This window comes from Chelonoidis abingdonii, chromosome 24, assembly GCF_003597395.2.
Source record: "Chelonoidis abingdonii isolate Lonesome George chromosome 24, CheloAbing_2.0, whole genome shotgun sequence".
Classification (NCBI taxonomy): Eukaryota; Metazoa; Chordata; order Testudines; family Testudinidae; genus Chelonoidis; species Chelonoidis abingdonii.
In genome coordinates this window covers 12,609,605-12,627,070 of record NC_133792.1, presented here as the reverse complement: position 1 = coordinate 12,627,070, position 17,466 = coordinate 12,609,605, and the positions used below count along the sequence as shown (strand labels likewise).

At 43.5% G+C, this 17,466-nt stretch overlaps 1 protein-coding gene across 1 annotated transcript in view; it reads right to left on the bottom strand.

Annotated features, from left to right (window-relative positions):
* Positions 1-1,956: 1,956 nt before the first annotated feature.
* Positions 1,957-17,466, bottom strand: part of COL27A1 (collagen type XXVII alpha 1 chain) — a 214,215-nt gene continuing 198,705 nt past the window's right edge. Inside the window, exons 48-61 of the mRNA XM_075060695.1 lie at positions 17,183-17,290; positions 15,937-16,044; positions 12,851-12,904; positions 12,054-12,116; positions 11,006-11,059; positions 9,889-9,924; positions 9,427-9,444; positions 8,974-9,009; positions 8,588-8,614; positions 8,262-8,327; positions 7,092-7,260; positions 6,769-6,878; positions 3,447-3,665; positions 1,957-2,727 (exon numbers count right to left, since the gene is read on the bottom strand). Of these exons, the coding sequence (XP_074916796.1) occupies positions 2,581-2,727; positions 3,447-3,665; positions 6,769-6,878; positions 7,092-7,260; positions 8,262-8,327; positions 8,588-8,614; positions 8,974-9,009; positions 9,427-9,444; positions 9,889-9,924; positions 11,006-11,059; positions 12,054-12,116; positions 12,851-12,904; positions 15,937-16,044; positions 17,183-17,290 (1,215 nt within the window). The 3' untranslated portion in view covers positions 1,957-2,580. The remainder of the gene's footprint in view (positions 2,728-3,446; positions 3,666-6,768; positions 6,879-7,091; positions 7,261-8,261; positions 8,328-8,587; positions 8,615-8,973; positions 9,010-9,426; positions 9,445-9,888; positions 9,925-11,005; positions 11,060-12,053; positions 12,117-12,850; positions 12,905-15,936; positions 16,045-17,182; positions 17,291-17,466) is intronic.

Sequence of the window (17,466 nt, the reverse complement as noted above, 5' to 3'; positions counted from 1 at the left end):
GCGCCATGGCAAAACCAGCAGGTGCAATAGGTACCTGGACTAAAACTTAGCTCTAATGTACAAATTTTGTCCTGCTCATGTCCAATCAAAAATTAACCCAGTTTTGGAACTTTAAACAGCTGTGCGGAATAAGTGGAGAGAGTAACCTGAAGGGAAAGCAGAGGAGAAATCAGTTTGGTGAGGAGCTTTGTTGTACATACTCTTGAACAACTCATCTTGACTGGGGCAAGTGATTTTGATGGATCAATATTTTGTTTTCTCTATTATGGCTAAAAGGAGGATTTAGTGCCTGAGCTGGTGAATCTTCTATGAGGATTTTTCTTTTCTCAGAGAAAGGGTCTATCAATTGGTCTCTTTGCAGTGATGGACTTCATCCTGCAACGAGTGTAATATAGGCAGAACCCTGCCGAAGCCAGTGAGGCTTTCTATGCAGGTGATGTGCTCTATCCTCATGGTGCTGGTTGCAGGATTGTGGGGGGCAAGTTTTAGATTTAAGCTCCACCTGTGTTAGAACTTTGAACCTGAGGATATTTCTGCTCCTCTCACCCATCTTAATTTCCTGTGAAGAAGCAAAAAACCATGAAAGTCCTATTTCATTGCTTCAGTTTTAAATATTTATTTAAAGTTCCAAAAAAAAAAAGTTTAAGGCGAACAAATGGCAATTCCAACCACATGAAACATAAAAACCATCAACAAGAAAATGAGAGGGGGAGAAATGGGATAGAGAATGTGTGTGGGGGTGCAAGGAAAGAAGCAAGCAAGAGATGAGATTATGGTAACTTCAACATAAGGGCACTTAAGAGCTGAAGAATGATCGGGGATGAGAGGCACTCAATGGCTGAGCGCTGGGCTGGCAGCTTGAGGTATTTTGAGGAGAAGCACCAGAATCAGAAAGGGAGTTGAGGTATTTGAAAAATCTTGTTAACTTTTAGCTCATGGGAAAAACAAACTGAAGAGAATTGCAAAAGAGAGTACACAAAATGAGACTGTTTGTTTTTCTCCAAACAAAATAATCCGTAGTCCATACGAGACATGAAAAACTCCAAAACAGGCATGGAAGCATTTGATACAGTACAGCTCAAGATTACATTAATATTATTCCTTATGTAGAATAAAAAGATTACCATAATTATCCTCTTTTTTTTAAACTCCAAATTTACACACAGACTAGATTTCTACAAAACAAAAACCCCTCCAGGCGTGGTTGGGTTCTGAAGCAACAAGGTACCCTAATATCAGCTTTGACAGACAGGTCCTGACAAAGGACTGTGTTTTAAATAAGAGATCAGCTGTTGGATCCCAGTGTAGGGAATCACTGCATACAGAAGAGCTGGTAAGGAAACTATACACATGGTCAACACAGAAAAACTATTTATATAACAAAAACAACCCAAACTAGCTCTCTTCAAGGCTCCCCTGCAATTGAATTCTTACAGCTTCTGTGGGCAAGTTGTACCCCCCCTCCCCAAAATAACAGTGAAATGCCATTAAAAAAACCCAAGGGCACACTTATTTTAGACATTTTGTGTTGTCTATTTACTGACACCCAAGGCAATTATCTTTACAAACCTAGATTTTAAAAAAATGATTTGCCTTTAAGTTAAAGTGTCTTTAGCTAAATCAGAAGAAAATGAAATATTTTAAAGATCACAAACTGCTCTCCCTCTACTTTCTGGAGAGAGGTCCTCATGGCCGTTGGCTTTTTTGGGTCTGTGGCAAAACATTGTAGCACCTTCAGAACCTTAAATAGTTTAAAATCATATATAAAATAACACCTTTTTTTAAGAGCACCAGAGATTTCACAGTGAGAGGTAGAAACAAACCAGACGAGCCCATCCTCTCTCTATTTTAGCACCAATCTCTTCCCCCTCCCATCCCCCACTTCTATTTTCCCCTTTCAGCTTTGGGACTCTTTTCCCTACCCTATCATCACACAGGAGAAGGGATGTTTTAGACTCACTCACAGAAGGAGGAAATTAATGTTTTTGCTTAAATAAAATATATATCTATATATTTGTTTCTCTTCTAAATATTGCACATCAAATGCTTCCTGTACACAGAGCAGCCAGATTCAACTTGCAAATCCACTTATGAGAACTTCATCATCTGTCTCTCTTATTCAGCAGTGAGCTGTCCAGAAGATGATGAGCTCTTAAAGAGAGGCTCTAATTTTATGGAAAGAACATTTGGTAACTCAGGAACTGGGTAGGACAAAGATATGCACTGGAGGTTTCTTCTTGATCTTGCTCTCTTTCTTTCTTTCTGTGTGGAAAAAGCTTTGTATGTGGAATTGCTTGTGACATCTGGCCTTCAAGTTCCTGATCCCCCTTCATGTCTTGGCTGATGCCAGCATCCCCCCACTGTTCTGCTTTTTAAAATTTCTTTCAAGACAATGCTGGAGAATCTGCTGAGTTCAGGAGATCGAGGTTCTTTAAGACTTTGAGCTCTATGGCCAGAGCAACAGTTGACCCAAATGATAAGGCCCAGCCATCTGTGCTGAAGAGGGACAGGGGATCCTACTTAAACATGTAGGCCCACCCAAAAGGGGTCAAAACCTTGGAGCACTGTAGAGGTCACAGTTCAAAGGAAGCACACGGGTCCGACCTCGAGGTGATATTGTTTCCCTGGCTCGGATGGTGGAAGGTTGTAGATGTTGACAATTGGCAGCTGGTTAGGGTCCTGTGTCCAAAACGTAAGGACAGTCTTATGCCAGTGTCCATCCTGAATCTAAACCAAGAGGGAGAGAAAATGGGAAGGGGTCAATTAGCTGAGTGGGTAGCTCCCTCTGGGGGAGAATAATTTCCATCACGATATGGCTGAAAAGCCCTATCTACTGAGACAGGTAAGTTGCCATAGCTATGAACTGGTGGCAATGTGATCTAATGTGTAGAAGCTGGGAGTGCTTAGCATCCCTGAAAATGAAACCTCTAAGCTAGGCACCTGAAATTAGAGGTTACTCTTCAAAGTGTGGACTTGAATGACTGCCACTGACTCAGTGTGACCCTGGGCAAGGGTTGGGAATAGGAGACAGATCTCTTGACTCTATATGGTAGATCACACTGCCTCCAAGCAGAAAACTCTTCTAAATAAAAAAGGTACTCAGCTGTGTTTGTACAGTACCTATTACTGCAGAACATAAGCGCTGCCCACGTTAACTAGAGCTGTATGCAGATTGCTCATAGAGGCTAATACTCTTCTAGCACTATTCCTTTCTCTTTGTGAGTGCTTCACCACCCTGAGTAAATAGGTGGATCTTGTAGCATGCTCTAAAGGTATTTAGACTTTGGCTAAATTTAATGGCTTCTGGTTTATGTCCCCGTGAAGCCCCCTTAACTGGGTATGCTGCATCTCCAGTTCTCCCACCATCGCTGAGGTCAGTTTTTTGGGGGTGGGTGGGGGTGGGGGGAGTTAGCTGCTTTGTTGGCCACATTGTAGGGGCTCTGTACCTTGCAATCATCTGTTGCCACCTTGGGCTTGAACGGCCCTTCTGCCTCAAATATCTGTCCATTCCAGGCCTTAAAACGCACAGCTTTTTCTGAAGGCTTCTCAGCTGACCCTTCCCTCCACACTGACATGTTCAAGCAGTGGATGGTGATGTGCTGAACCGCCTCCGAGCTCAGCAGGTGAAGGAAATTCATCTGGACTCTACCAATGTTGAATTCCAGCTGTTAAGGTGACAGAGATAATGTGAAAACTAAGACATCCCATCCCAAAGACAGTGAGTGAGGTACACCCAGTAGGCTTAGAGTGGTGCAGTTAGTGCAAGCAGCAGCAAAATATTTAGTGTATTAATGTACAATACAGCTGTCCCCATGGGCATAAGGTGTACCCCTCCACTCCTTGGGGGAGGCTAGCCCATCGGGAGTGGCCCCTGTGCCCAACAGAGGAGTCCCAAGCACTCCCCCATCTCCTGCTGGTGGGCCTGAGCCCCAGGCCACCAGTTGGAGCTGAAACCCCACCAGCTTCGGGGAGGAGCATGGGTGGGCCACAGCCTGGGTTTGGGGAGGCTTAGCCTCTCCTGGCTTATGATACCTGCTGCCCATGCCTGTGTCCAACTTTTTCACTTTGCTAAATGGGCAATTTAAACAGCTGTTGTGGGGTGAATCAGTTCAAAATCACACTGAAGTCCTTGTAATGTGCTACAGACAAGATTTTTGTTACTGTGTAGGTCTGGGGGCTGGTACTTGACTCCAGATGTGAACATCACAGGGTTCTGGAATTAAAGTTTTAACTGGGAGCGCTTTTTGTATTCAATCTATATGCCCAATGTGATCCTGGCTGGATGCCGAACCAGCCTGGAGAGTTTTCTTGTGTTTGATTTTGCTTCCCTGTGCAGGGGACACAGAGATTGCTAACTTTGTAATATACTGAGGAACCTGTTAATCTAGTAAGAAAAGTAATGAGTCACTGGTTCAAAACTTGCTTCTGCAAAGAAGCAGGGTGAGATGAGGCCTATCTATCATAACTGCACAGTTCTGTTAGACTAGTCTGGCACAGCTTTAAACAACAAAGGGTTTGAAAAATGTTTTCAAACCCGCCTAGGCCCTCAGTAAGGAAGCCTAGAAGGCAAGAAGCAGGCTGTGCTTTGACCAAGCAGAATTCCATTCCTCCTGCTATTGAATCTTCTGCTCAGTTGCAACATTGTGAGAGTTCAGGGCTCTGTAAATAATCCTGAAGACAAATCCTTTAGCGAGTCATGCAGTAAGGGCCGTGACAGGACAAACTTTTACCACACTACCCAGCCAATACACCTTTGAACTAGTAGCAGCCCATCTAAGGACTGGAGGGAAATTTGGTCTCAATGGCTTCTCTGTTAAGGGACCAATTAATGGCAGTTGTGGGGGTGGGTTTTTTTTTCAGGTGGCAAGTGGGCTCTCGATTTTATGTCAGGATTTCTTGAAGCCAACAGTGAGTTCTGAACATTAACTCCTTGCAGGCTCCATCCACCATTGATGCTGATGCAGCAAGCATCACTATTCTGTTTCTGATTGGTTTGATGTTTCATAGTATGTAGGTGGCTTGTTTTGGCTGAATTCTTTCTTGGAACATAGAATATCAGGATGGGAAGGGACCTCAAGAGGTCATCTAGTCCAACCCCCTGCTCAAAGATAGTGAACAATTCCCACTAAATCATCCCAGCCAGGGCTTTGTCAAGCCAAGCCAGGCCTTAACCTCTAAGAAAGGAGAGTCCACCACCTCCCTAGGTAACCTATTCCAGCGCTTCACCACCCTCCTAGTGAAAGTTTTTCCTAATACCAGACCTAAACCTCCCCCACTGCAATTTGAGACCATTACTCCTTGTTCTGTCATCTGGTACCACTGAGAACAGTCTAGCTCCATCCTCTTTGGCACCCCCCCTTTCAGGTAGTTGAAAGCAGCTATCAAATCCCCCCTCATTCTTCTATTCTGCAGACTAAACAATCTCAGTTCCCTCAGCCTCTCCTCATAAGTCATGTGCTCCAGCTCCCTAATAATTTGTTACCCTCTGCTGGCCTCTCTCCAATGTTTCTACATCCTTCTTGTAGTGTGGGGCCCAAAACTGAACACACTACTCCAGATGAGGCCTCACCAATGTCAAATAAAGGGGAACAATCACGTCCCACGATCTGCTGGCAATGCCCCTACTTATACAGTCCAAAATGCCATTAGCCTTCTTGGCAACAAGGGCACACTGACTCATATCCAACTTCTTGTCCACTGTAACCCCTAGGTCCTTTTCTGCAGAACTGCTGCCTAGCCATTCAGTCCGTAGTCTGTAGCAGTGGATGGGATTTTTCCGTCCTAAGTGCAGGACTCTGCACTTGTCCTTATTGAACCTCACCAGGTTTCTTTTGACCCAGTCCTCTAATTTGTCTAGGTCCCTCTGTATCCTGTCCCTACTCCAGCATATCTACCACTCCTCCCAGTTTAGTGTCATCTGAAAACTTGCTGAGGGTGCAGTCCATGCCATCCTCCAGATTATTAATGAAGATATTGAACAAAACTGGCCCCAGGACCGACCCTTGGGGCACTCTGCTTGATACCAGCTGCCAACTAGACATGGAGCTATTGAGCTCGACAATATAACCAGCTTTCTATCCACCTTATAGTCATACAATACTGTTTCTGGTCCCGAGTTGGATGAGAGTGCATTTGCAAGCACCTCTTTGTAGAGACATGCATGGGGGAATTTAAAATTCTGTGGTGAAATCCTGCTCCCATTGAAGTCAATTAAGACTTAGGATTACACTCTAAAGTGCTTGTGCACATGAGCTGAAGTGTTTTTCACAACCATTTATGGAAAGTGAATACAAAGAGATATGAATGAAGGGACTTAATTTAAAAGTTCAACAAAATATTTTTGGAAGCATGTTTGGAATATTCACCTACTTCTACTAATGATACTGGTAAATTACCCATGTGTTGGTAGAACCTTAGCATTCATTCCTTGATCACTATGGACTGTACACTAGCTAGAGAGGAGGTGGGGCAGTCTAATCAGGGTTGTCATGGTTTCAGCCATAATACAGACAAAGAACAGTGTTAGAATGTAATGGGGGAAGAATAAGCAGCAAATTTTCTTTGCAAAACTTTTAAAAACAGCAATATAGGAACTAATACATACCCAATAATGTGAGGAAATTGATACAGCAGTAGTAAATTCTACCCCCTTAGGCACAAATCAACATACAGTGTTATGCACTTCCCAAATCCCACTTTAACACCATAGCATTTGCTTTCTAGTGGGAGGAGAAGCCTGCTGAGAGACAGTGGTAGAACTGTGTGTACCTTAGAGGCAGTGATAGGGCTGAGACATGTCTGTCCACCTTTGGTGAAGTTACAGGTGACTTGAATGGTGTCTGAAGAACAGCCGAGATTTGGGTCAATCCAGTAAATACCTGAAGAAAGGGAGCAATCTGGGATGAGGAAGAGTGGGGGAGTGAACCAGTCAGCATTTCCCGTGCATGAGATCCAGAAAGGTGTCAGGAGATGAAGTGATTTTATAATTTCTCTGCATACTGTAAATACGCTAATCCCCTGCTTTAACTGGCCCTATACATGTATCCCTCTTGCAGCTGGGAGAATTCCCAGGACGTGATTGTGCTGCTTACCATCACCCATCTTCTGTTCACAGTTCATGAGGTCTCGACAGATGCGTGCAGGGTTCTCCTTGGTTCCCAGGGGTCTTTTGATGCTCTGGATGAGGTTGCTGAGGTAGTGTAGAGTCTTAAAGATCTCTCCTTCCTGGTCTAGCATCAAAAGGTCTGAATGTTGATAGCTCTGCTGTGGAAGAGAGAAGATGGCAGTCAGGCACTGACTGTTGAGCTTGACAGAACTGCTGCAGTTTGAGAATCCCCCACAAACAAATGCTGCCTTGGCTAGACATGGCATCAGAACCCATAACAATGGTAACTGATCCCTTTGTATTCTTGGGAAAAACACCACAGGCAAAAGGCACAGTCAGTAATGGAAGTGACCAATGCCACTCAGTCCAAACAGTCATAGCTAGCTGTTTTGAATTGGGAACTTTCCCACATGCACACTATACAGAAGGAAGCATGACTGATACTAGATGGTCCCAGCTATTCATCACTGTTCCTCAAAAGAGAAGCAAAATATTAAGAGGGCAGAAACACCCTAGGATTCTATTCAGAGAGCACAAGCATTCTCTGATGGAAGCCCATCCCAGTCCAGTCCTGGCAATAATGTGCATTGGCTAAACTTTTGCAAGCTTACTTTACGATGCGGATGATGCCTCCCCACCTTTTTCCAACAGCAGAACAGAAGCATTCTAGGTCTTGGAACTGATGGGGGCCTTAAACATATTCGTTTGTTCTCAGTGTAAACAGTGGGTTCTTTAGAAAAGAAGCAATGCATTTGTAATCTAGAGCACACCTCTTCCTGAATAGAAACATTCTGAACGCATCTCAGATTGAGAGTCCTTTAAATTATCAAGAGAGACTGAACATCTCATTGAAAAGAGGTGCGAGAAAGGAAAGGTTAAGGTTTGCACAAAATTAACAAAGCAAAGTCTAATCCTGCAGTCTTTATACAGGCAAAATTCCTACTGAAGCCAACTGAGTAAGAACCATGCATTCAGGCTGTGTGTTATATACTGGTAGAGGGATAGGATTATGGAAGGCAATTGAGAAGATGGACTTGCTTTACATAAAAAGAGCAGGCAAGGTGGCATGAAAGGCTGTTTCCCCTCCTTAGAATTTACACAGTGCAACACTCTACATCTGTATCAAAGCTTGGTAGGTTGAAAAGCATGCTGGTACCTCTGTAGACTTGAGTGCAGTGTTCATGTCCATCATTGTCTGGAATGCACCAAAGCCATCCTGTTGCTGGTGGAGGAAAATACGATGATGGCATTTTAGGAGATCAGTGCCCTTGGCACAGGCAGTACATGTTTCTCTATATCTAAGTGCCAGATACAAGCAATATCCTGCTAGAATGATATCTTCTGCTCAGTCCACGTAGTGGGGATGTGCTAGGGGACATCAGGGCACTTGCAAGTTTCTGAGCTCTGCATATGTTCACATGTGCGTGTCATAACTTCACTCACTATCAAATCTATTGTATAGAATAAAACTCAGCAACTTACAAATGAAGCTGGAATTCTTGTTGACCCCTAGAAACCAAAAGAAAAAACTTAACTGTGACTGATTTTTATGATCAATGCATAATATTGTTAAGAATTTCTGATCCCCTTTTGAGATTATCCCTCTTTCCTGTGGGGTCCTCACTACAGAGGGGAGAGTAGCAGCAATGTTATTTCCTATATTGCACTTTAGAGCTTCAGCTCTAAGTGCTTTACAGACATTAGTTCATTCAGACATGTAAACTCCCTGTGAAGTTATTTATTATCCTTATTTTATAGGAGAAGTCAAAGTATAATTTCCAAAGGAGTGAACTGTCTCTTTGGATAGGGCCTAGCCACCTTCAATAATAGAGCTCATCATCCTCTGAACTCTTTCCCGCTGTACATACCGGAGGCCCGGGGAGTCCTCGTGGACCTGGGGGACCCTAAAGAGAAAAGCATCAGTAAGTAAAATGCCAGCAGTGAAATTATTCATCTTTGTATCCCAGAAAAAGATGAGCCCCCTCCCATATCTGTCCTCTCCCAAAAATCTTCCAGCTCTTCAACATATTTTATTGTCCTCCAGCTCAACACTTTGTGGGGACAGGCAGTGGCCACATCTACCCACAGTGCAACTTTTCACTATGCTATATTGTCTCCTAATGTAGCTCTCATGCTTTTTTCATCCTTAGTGGCACATGGCTGCACCTCTCTGATCCCATGCCATCCCCCCATTTTTAAAACTTTCCATACTGTCCATAGTTCCTCTCACTCCCTCCTAACTTTGCAGTACCTGGTTTTGCTGCACATCAGTTTATTCAAGCAAGGATAATGACTGCCAGAAAACAGTCTGAAATACTCACCCTTGGACCTTGCAAACCCTGCAGAAGAAAATCAGGAGGAGTTTGTCAAATTGCATGTTCTAATGTAGTGTCTTTCATCCCAAGAGTTCCCAGTATGGTTTAGAAGCTATATCAAAATGCAGCCCCATTGGAGGGCAGCAGGAAACCTGGGCCCAGCATATTGGACAGCAATGGTGGGAAGGGAAATTATGGTAAAGGATATAGAGGCAGAAGCCCCAGTTATTTGAAAAGTGCCTTGGGATCTTTAATATCTACGCAGAGCAGAAAGGGACATCTTTTTATAAAAATCTCCTCTGAAAAATGCGCACAGAGTAAAAACTGCATGAAACTCACTGTATCTATCTTGGAAAGATGAAAGGGTGATTTAGTTTGGTCCCTCCTATTCCACCTGTCTGGTATCCTCTGTCTACCCAATCTGAGAACAGCCTCCTATGCAGCTGCAGTACCTGAAGGAGCACTTACCGTTTCACCACGGCTGCCTTTGTCTCCTTTGGGACCCTATTTAAAGAACGACATAGAACATGATTAGAATCAGGCAGGCTTCTAATCATCATGTTGATGGTTTGACATGTTTTGGAAAAAAACCCTCTGCATGTGGCCCAACTGTATCTCTAAACAAAACATGGCTGGTTGTCTTACTTGTCTTTCCTTCTTTGGGGAAAAAGGGGCTAGTGTTATTGAAAGTTTCACAGGTTACAAGTGGAGTGAACAAAAAGGAATGTTTATAAACTTCCAGGCTGAAGTATGGCTAAACATATGCATGGCAAGGGAGCAGCCTCTTGGTAACTGATACAGCACCTCTGGTGCATATATGCTGTTTGGTGTCAGAGTTGCAAGATGTGTACTTGTTCTGAACCCCACCTGCTGATTAGGGTTTTACATATTTCCTTCCCTAGGACATCTAATTCAGCTCATCCCTCCTCATTTTTAAAACTAATGGACTAATCCTTATCAACATCCGTTCCTGTGTGCGTTTCGCTGCTTCCCCCTTATTTTATGATGCCATTTTATTTGACTTTGAAAGATTTTATTCTCTCTTTTTAGGAAGTTTTCAGTGAGTGCGCCCTTTTGGATTTTAGGAGTTGGGGTGGAAAGAGGAGTCCTGGGCCAGGTCTTCAGAAGTGCTCAGAAACTAACATTTTCCATTGTGATACTTGGCCAAATTTTCAGAGGAGCTCAGCACATTTGGTGCTAAACTCTTTTGAAAATCTCACTTCTTGCTGAGGTACCTAAATGTGAGAGGAGTTCTTTTCCAAATCGGGCTCCACAGCTTTTAAATAAAACTATATCACCCTTAATCTAATCTGTCCCACCCCAAATCCATACTTAAATAGGGCTGTTGCTAATTTATAAACTAAGAATTCCCACTACCCCTGTGACTGCAGCTGCACTTTTGTTGGCTTATTCTATTAAAAAAAACTTTTTTTGTCCTGTTAATTCAGATGAGGTTTAGGCTGTACTTGTACATAGCTAGGAAGTAAAATTCAGAGACTTCTGAGGAAGCAGCAAGTACTGGTCTAAATACCCGCAATCATTATGAGCTATAAAAAGTAAGGGCAGAGAAAATAGACACACTTACTGAGCTTCCTGTGTGACCCAGAATTCCAAGCGGCCCAATGATACCTTCCTTTCCCTAAAACAGAAAGCAAGAAAAAGACATTTATGAACTGGGGTCTAGAGAATGGAGGTCATTTCTTACCAAACTAGACCTGTTGAATATCACAGGGCTCCATAACCAGTACAAAAATATAGTGATTCCCCATTCTTGTCCCCTTTAAGGATGCTGGAGTTGTCTTTTCATTCCTAACAGCTGAATCAGAGACATTTTAAAGGACAAATTGCTACACTAAAACGTCTGCTGTGCTGAGAGCCCATGGGTTTAAGGAGCATCTCTGGGATCTCATACATTTTCAAAAAAGTGTCTTCCTGGTTTCCTTTTCCACAGAAATCAATCCCAGCAGCGGGAACTAACTTATTGTATCCACGGGATGGGCATTCATAGCCCAGAACTCCTGTCCTCCTTCCACCATAAAGCTTTTGAACTGCAGGTTGCTACTTCCATTACTTCAGTGCACTATTAATGAATTCACTGCAAGGAGTATGTAAAATAAGACCTGACTGGACAATGAGACCATATCTTTGGAAAGTTGTTTTATTGGACAGTTGAGTCTCGTCATGGTGGGGAATCTCTACTGGAGACTAGCAGCATTGTAAAAAATTGCCTTCCAGTAACATAGCATGCTGTACACAGCTAATTTAAACCTCTATTTACATCAAAATTCATCCTAGTGACTTAAGGGGACAACAACAATTAGTTGCTTAACTGGAGTTTGCTAGTAAAGAGGCAATAGAATTGTACTCAGTATGTTTGGGATAGTTTGAATGTGGTGTTGAGAACAAAGGTTGCCAAGTAAGGATGGCATAGTATCTTGTGCTTGTGTTACTGTATGACCCAGCTGAACTGCAGGTTCTGATTAGCGTGTATGTCAAATGTGCTGTGTTAAAGTCCACTTTAGTCCCCCTTTCTGTGCAGCTCAGGGTTTGGCCCACAGACTGTCCTGAGAAAAAGAAGGGGACGGGGGTGAACAAGAAAGTTCTAAAACTAGAATAAAGTTTAAAGAACTCACCATGAGACCTGGCGGTCCCCGTGGGCCCTGAATTCCTTTGAACCCGAGGTTTCCTGGTGGTCCCTGTGGATAAAAATCAGATATAAATATTTAAAGACCCTCAACAGATGCACACAAGGTTTGTTTCTTTGCTAACTGCTCTGGAATAAAGACAGAAATGTGACCAGTTGTATGTAAGTCCTGATTTTTTTTTAAACTGTCGACCCACTCCCATGTTCTGCAAATCCTCACCCAGCCCCATTCTCTAGAAAGCAGGATGGTCCTTTTTTTTTTGGTAACTTAAATCTAAGGTCACATGAGATGTTCAGATAAAACGGGTGTAAAACCTACATAAGGGCACACAATACCAGTGTCACCCAGTAGGGTCTTTTGATAGGATAACTATAGATGATGAAGATGGGAGTCTCTTCTGACAAAACGAGGGCAATAGAGACATTCACGAGTCTAAAGACCATTAGAGGGGATAAATGTTCCATCCCACCATCCATCCTGGTGGGAACTGAGCTCCACCAAGATGACTGTAACTTCAGTGTTTTAGGGATGATTTTAGAAGTTGAGTGTGGCTCAAACAGCTAAAAAGAAGTAAACTAAAGTAATTAGGAATCATCATTTGGGTACAGTAGTTTCTGGAGAGGCACCTGTAAAGAACTGTGCTGCCAGTGGATTTCCCAAGAGCTTGGAACTTCAAGAAGCACATGGCTGTTCCCCGTAATCCATCTGGCACAGTAAAGTGAGGAATGGAATGTCTGCCTTAGACAGACACTATAGAGCCTATGAGATACAAATAAGTGTCTTACCTTTGGCCCAAACATGCCTGCAATCCCTGGAAATCCTGACTCGCCAAAGTCCCCCTGGAAATAACAGCCAAGCAAAGACAAATGAAAGAGCAACCAAGAGCAATACATTGTATCTTAAATGGCCTATCACCAAAAGGTTCATGACACTTAGGTTGAAAAATACTTATGGATGTTTCTATTTCTCTCTCTCTCTAAGCCTGGAATTATGAAGACTTGGAAAGGAAATTAGCTGTTCTGGGAAAGAGAATTGGAGATCTTCCCATCTGGTTGAATTAGGATATTAGCATAGTCTCTCCTCCCCACTGCCAAGTTGGTAGAAAACATAATAGGGTACAGCTTGGGAGTTTGGGCCAGGGTCAGGGGATTGGAATGTCTGCTCTATGAGCTGTCCTTAAAGGTCTCTACGGCCCATACCTTTGCACAGCTTCAGACACTGATAACTGTCAAATGAAAACACTGATTTGCTTTTTAATACAAACTAAGCCAAGCTGACTCCTCATGAAGGCCTATTTTAAGCTGCAGTCATTTTGTCTGTCGAAAAGTGTGTGATTAGAACTTTAAAAACCAGGAAACAAATATTTTTTCAACTCTTGCCCATTTCAAATATGCCTCTAAGGATTATTGCTCACATTTTCAAGGGAAAAAAAATCACCTTTGAACAGTTAGGGTGTGTGATCCAAACTTGGATTAATACATAATGGACACTGTCATAATACATGTAACTAATAATAAAAATGGACGAAACACAAATCAGCATGTGAACACCCTCATTTCTATATTTTGAGATGCACGCTCTTTGGTAGCTATAGACTAACTGAATATCAACATGCAAAGTGACTCAGGATGGTTAGGAAAAGATTAGGACAAAAATATAAGCACAGTGACTCTAGAATCCTAGTAATGAAAGAGATGGAAACGTGTCTTGTTCAGCCCAGTTGTAAATGATTTAGGTGATGAGGATTCCACCACTTCTCTTACAAGGTGATCCCAGAGTCTAATAGACCTTGCTGGTAGGAAGCTTTTCCTGCCATGGTAGTGAGAAATTGCTTGGCAAGCCAAGGCCTGTTTGAAATCTGTAGAGTACAAGAAGGTTTCCAAGGATACCAAAAACCTTAACTACCTATTTATGGCTCCTGGAAAGGAAACATACTGCTGCTGCTCCCACAGTAGGAGAATCTTTCCCCATGGAGTGGCTGGCAGCACAAATAAATGCAAAGCAAAAAGGGATCTGGAGGAAAAGGCAATGTGTACTAAGTTAGAGGAATCTTATCCAAGAGGCCTGGATCAATATTTACGTAGCAACCTCCAGGAATGAATATTGGGTACATGAATCTGCCATTCGTATATACAGAAAAGAACATAAATGGGACTCGAATTGACATTGCGTCTTCAGCCAGCAGCCTATGACCTGCTTGGCCACTTAGACTCTTCTTCTAGGATGGTGGCGTATGCAGCATACTAGTCTCTCACACTCTCTTAAGGAGTGGCACTGCCCTTGGAGTGAAGGAAGACAGCTCACCCATTCCAGAGGAGAATGGGGCCCAACACTGGCATAGACAGATATAATCTTAACATATGGCTAGGTATTTATCCATGGCTTAACTGCACTGATGATCTCATTGTTTGTGATGCTTGGCCTATCTTGGAAGCGGAACAAACCGGCCACCATGCACACACATTTCAAACAGTTGAAGATCCCATTGGATGCAAAGGCAAACAGATGTTGAGCAGACAGAACGTACAGTAAGAGATTTAATTTGGTTTCTTTTTAGGGGATCTCTAAATATTAGGGATAGTAAGGGATGCAAATGCATGTATGAAGTGCTGACCATTTGCTCTTCACTGTACAAGGCACAGAAGGGATATCATTTCTGCCCCACGGCATTTACAGTATGAGCTATTAAAACTCCCAATATGGCATCAGCCTTCAGCCTGATACACAGCACTAGGCAAGGCATGGCAATCTTACAAGTGCAATACATAAAAACAATAAGCAGCAGCAGCAGCCTGGTTTAGTGCGCACACCCCATTACATTTCATTTCCTTTGCTGAGGCTGGTCAGTTTTATGGCTCTCAGGGACACCAACCACTTGATTCTCATAGGGCATGTCAGCACAGCAGCTGGGAGCCATAAATACCAGTGTTATACATGCACTAGCTGTGGTTAAACTAGTGCCTAAAAATAGCAGTGTAGCTGCAGTGGGATGGGCAGTGACTTCAGTTGCTCAGGTACAATCCCGCTCAGCCCCATAGGTACATACTTGGGTGGCCAGCCTGAATTGCCACGAGGAGCGCTGCTAGTTTTAAGCACTAGCTCAAACAGAGCTAGTGTATGTTTGTCTATCTGCATTAGAAATTACAGCTCCCAGCTGCTTTGAAGACAATACCCTCTGACAATGCTCTTGGCTCTGGACTTACCACTACGCTACCATTGATAACACACCAGGAGATATCTTTATTGCTAAGTACTGCTCCTAAATCTCTTGCTCTACCAAATGCAAGCTGCAAGGTTCCTTTTATACCTTTCTTATCCTCGGTCAACTTACTCATCGCTAATTCTTAGAAGTAGGGATGCTGTGTAGTAGGACAGACACCAAGGAGTGTAATATAAAGTAATGGCTGCAGGGTGTGTAACATTCAAATTGTGATTGACAAGGATTCATTTGAGTGGGTGCAAATGAAAGTGTGATTGAGTGGAATGAGCTTGGTAGTCTCAGCTCCGTGCTAGTGGGCCCCTGTCCAACATTAAAGAGCACCAGTACTGAAGAAGCAGGTCTGTACTGACATGTAATTGCACCTGTTCAGTACAGCTGCTCAGTACATGATGCCATTCCACTCATGTTTGTGAACTCCAAACTCTCACAGACGCCGCCATTTAAAAGAGGAACATGGAGTGACGTGCACAGAGTTCCACAACTGCCCGGCCTTGGGAAGCATGCACTGAAATTGTGTATCTGTGCTACAGAAATGCATGCAGTAGAGCATCCCAGCACTCCACCCTCCTATGCACTGCTAGGACTCTGAGCCACCTCTTGCAGGTAGAAGAACTACAGTAAGATACAATCATTTAAATTAACACAACTAACTGGCTGTCCTTTGGGTCCTGGCTCTCCTGGGCTTCCTGGGAGCCCCATTCCTCCTTGTGTACCCCGTTTCCCTGTTGGGCCAGTCTGCCCAGGCAATCCTCCTTCACCCTACAAAGAACACAGAATTAAAATCATTCCAGTGGATCAGGGATTAAATATAAAAACATATACCATGACATTGGCCATTTCTGTTGCATATGACAAGGTGGAAAAATACTGGCCACTGGGGTAGGGGATGTGACTTCATCTATGTATCACACTGGGTTCTTACAAGATGCATAGCATGAAGCCAGTAATAGACATCAGTGTGTTCCTAGAGGTAGTTCACCAAGACCTGGAGTTAAAAACACAGCTGTACAAGGGGCACGCATTGTAGCATTTGAGGAGTAAGATTCATGCTCCCCCTCCTTTACACCCTTGCATGCCTGCTTGCCCTACCCCACACAATTTCTCAGTCTTCTTTGAACAAGGCTGGCGACAGATGATTAATCCATCTGAAATGCTAAAGGAATTCCGAGGTTTCAGTTCAATAACTTTAATCCAAAAGTTACAAAGCTAATATTTGCCCTGGAACCAACTTCTCAACTCAAAGACGATAAAGGGGCATCCAAGACCCAGCATCTCAACTCCTTACCCCTCCCCGACCTCGCAACACTCCAGTGGTAAAGGCTCAAGTATCAATCAGTGGTGACAGCCTGTTATTTCTACCCAGGGCAGCTGGGGGGCAGTAAGTGACAACTTAATGGCAATGCATTAAATGAGTAGAATTTGATTCAAATTCTTCCCGCCTCTCTAAACCCAGCTGGAATCCTTTTTACAAATGGCTAAATCATTACTGGGTCTGCTTTGTATCCTGTGATCCACGTGGGACTGGGCAAGAACCAGTGTGAAATCTAGGAGTCACTAAACAAGCCTTTCACTGCTTCCTCTGGCTCAGAACGGTGCCCCAAACCATACCGGTTCCAGCAGTTCAAGCCCTGTTGGTGCTAGCTGAAAACCTAGCAGTGTGAGCTTCTATCCCAGTAGTGCCTGCTAAGACACTAACAGTACAGACTTCCAAGGATCCAAGACCTTCCCAAAGGAGGTGCCTGGTCATGCTTGCTAGGAGTCTAACAGTCTGAGCTTCCTAAAAGCAATGTGGGCCAGGACAGGCTGTGTGAACTTCCTTGCCACCTTCCCAAGTTCACACTTGTTTTTAAAAAACAAACAAAAACCAACCCACTACCACAGTGAGGTGGAAACTGACCTTAAATCCTGGTGGCCCCTGTGCTCCGGGGAGACCAGGTGTGCCGGGGTTCCCTCGTTTTCCCGAAATCCCTGTTGTACCTTCTTCCCCATCATCTCCCTGTTCTCCCTATAAAACAAGTCCAAGAGAGAATACAGAGAAAGTCACCCTATTCTTCTAGGCATGCTCACCCCTTTGAAAAGGCAGCCAGAGCAGCGTGACTACAGCTACACTGGGTGGGCGTGGCTGGCATGGCGTGCATTTATGAATGGCTGTGTGAGCATGCGCATATGCACAAGATTTTG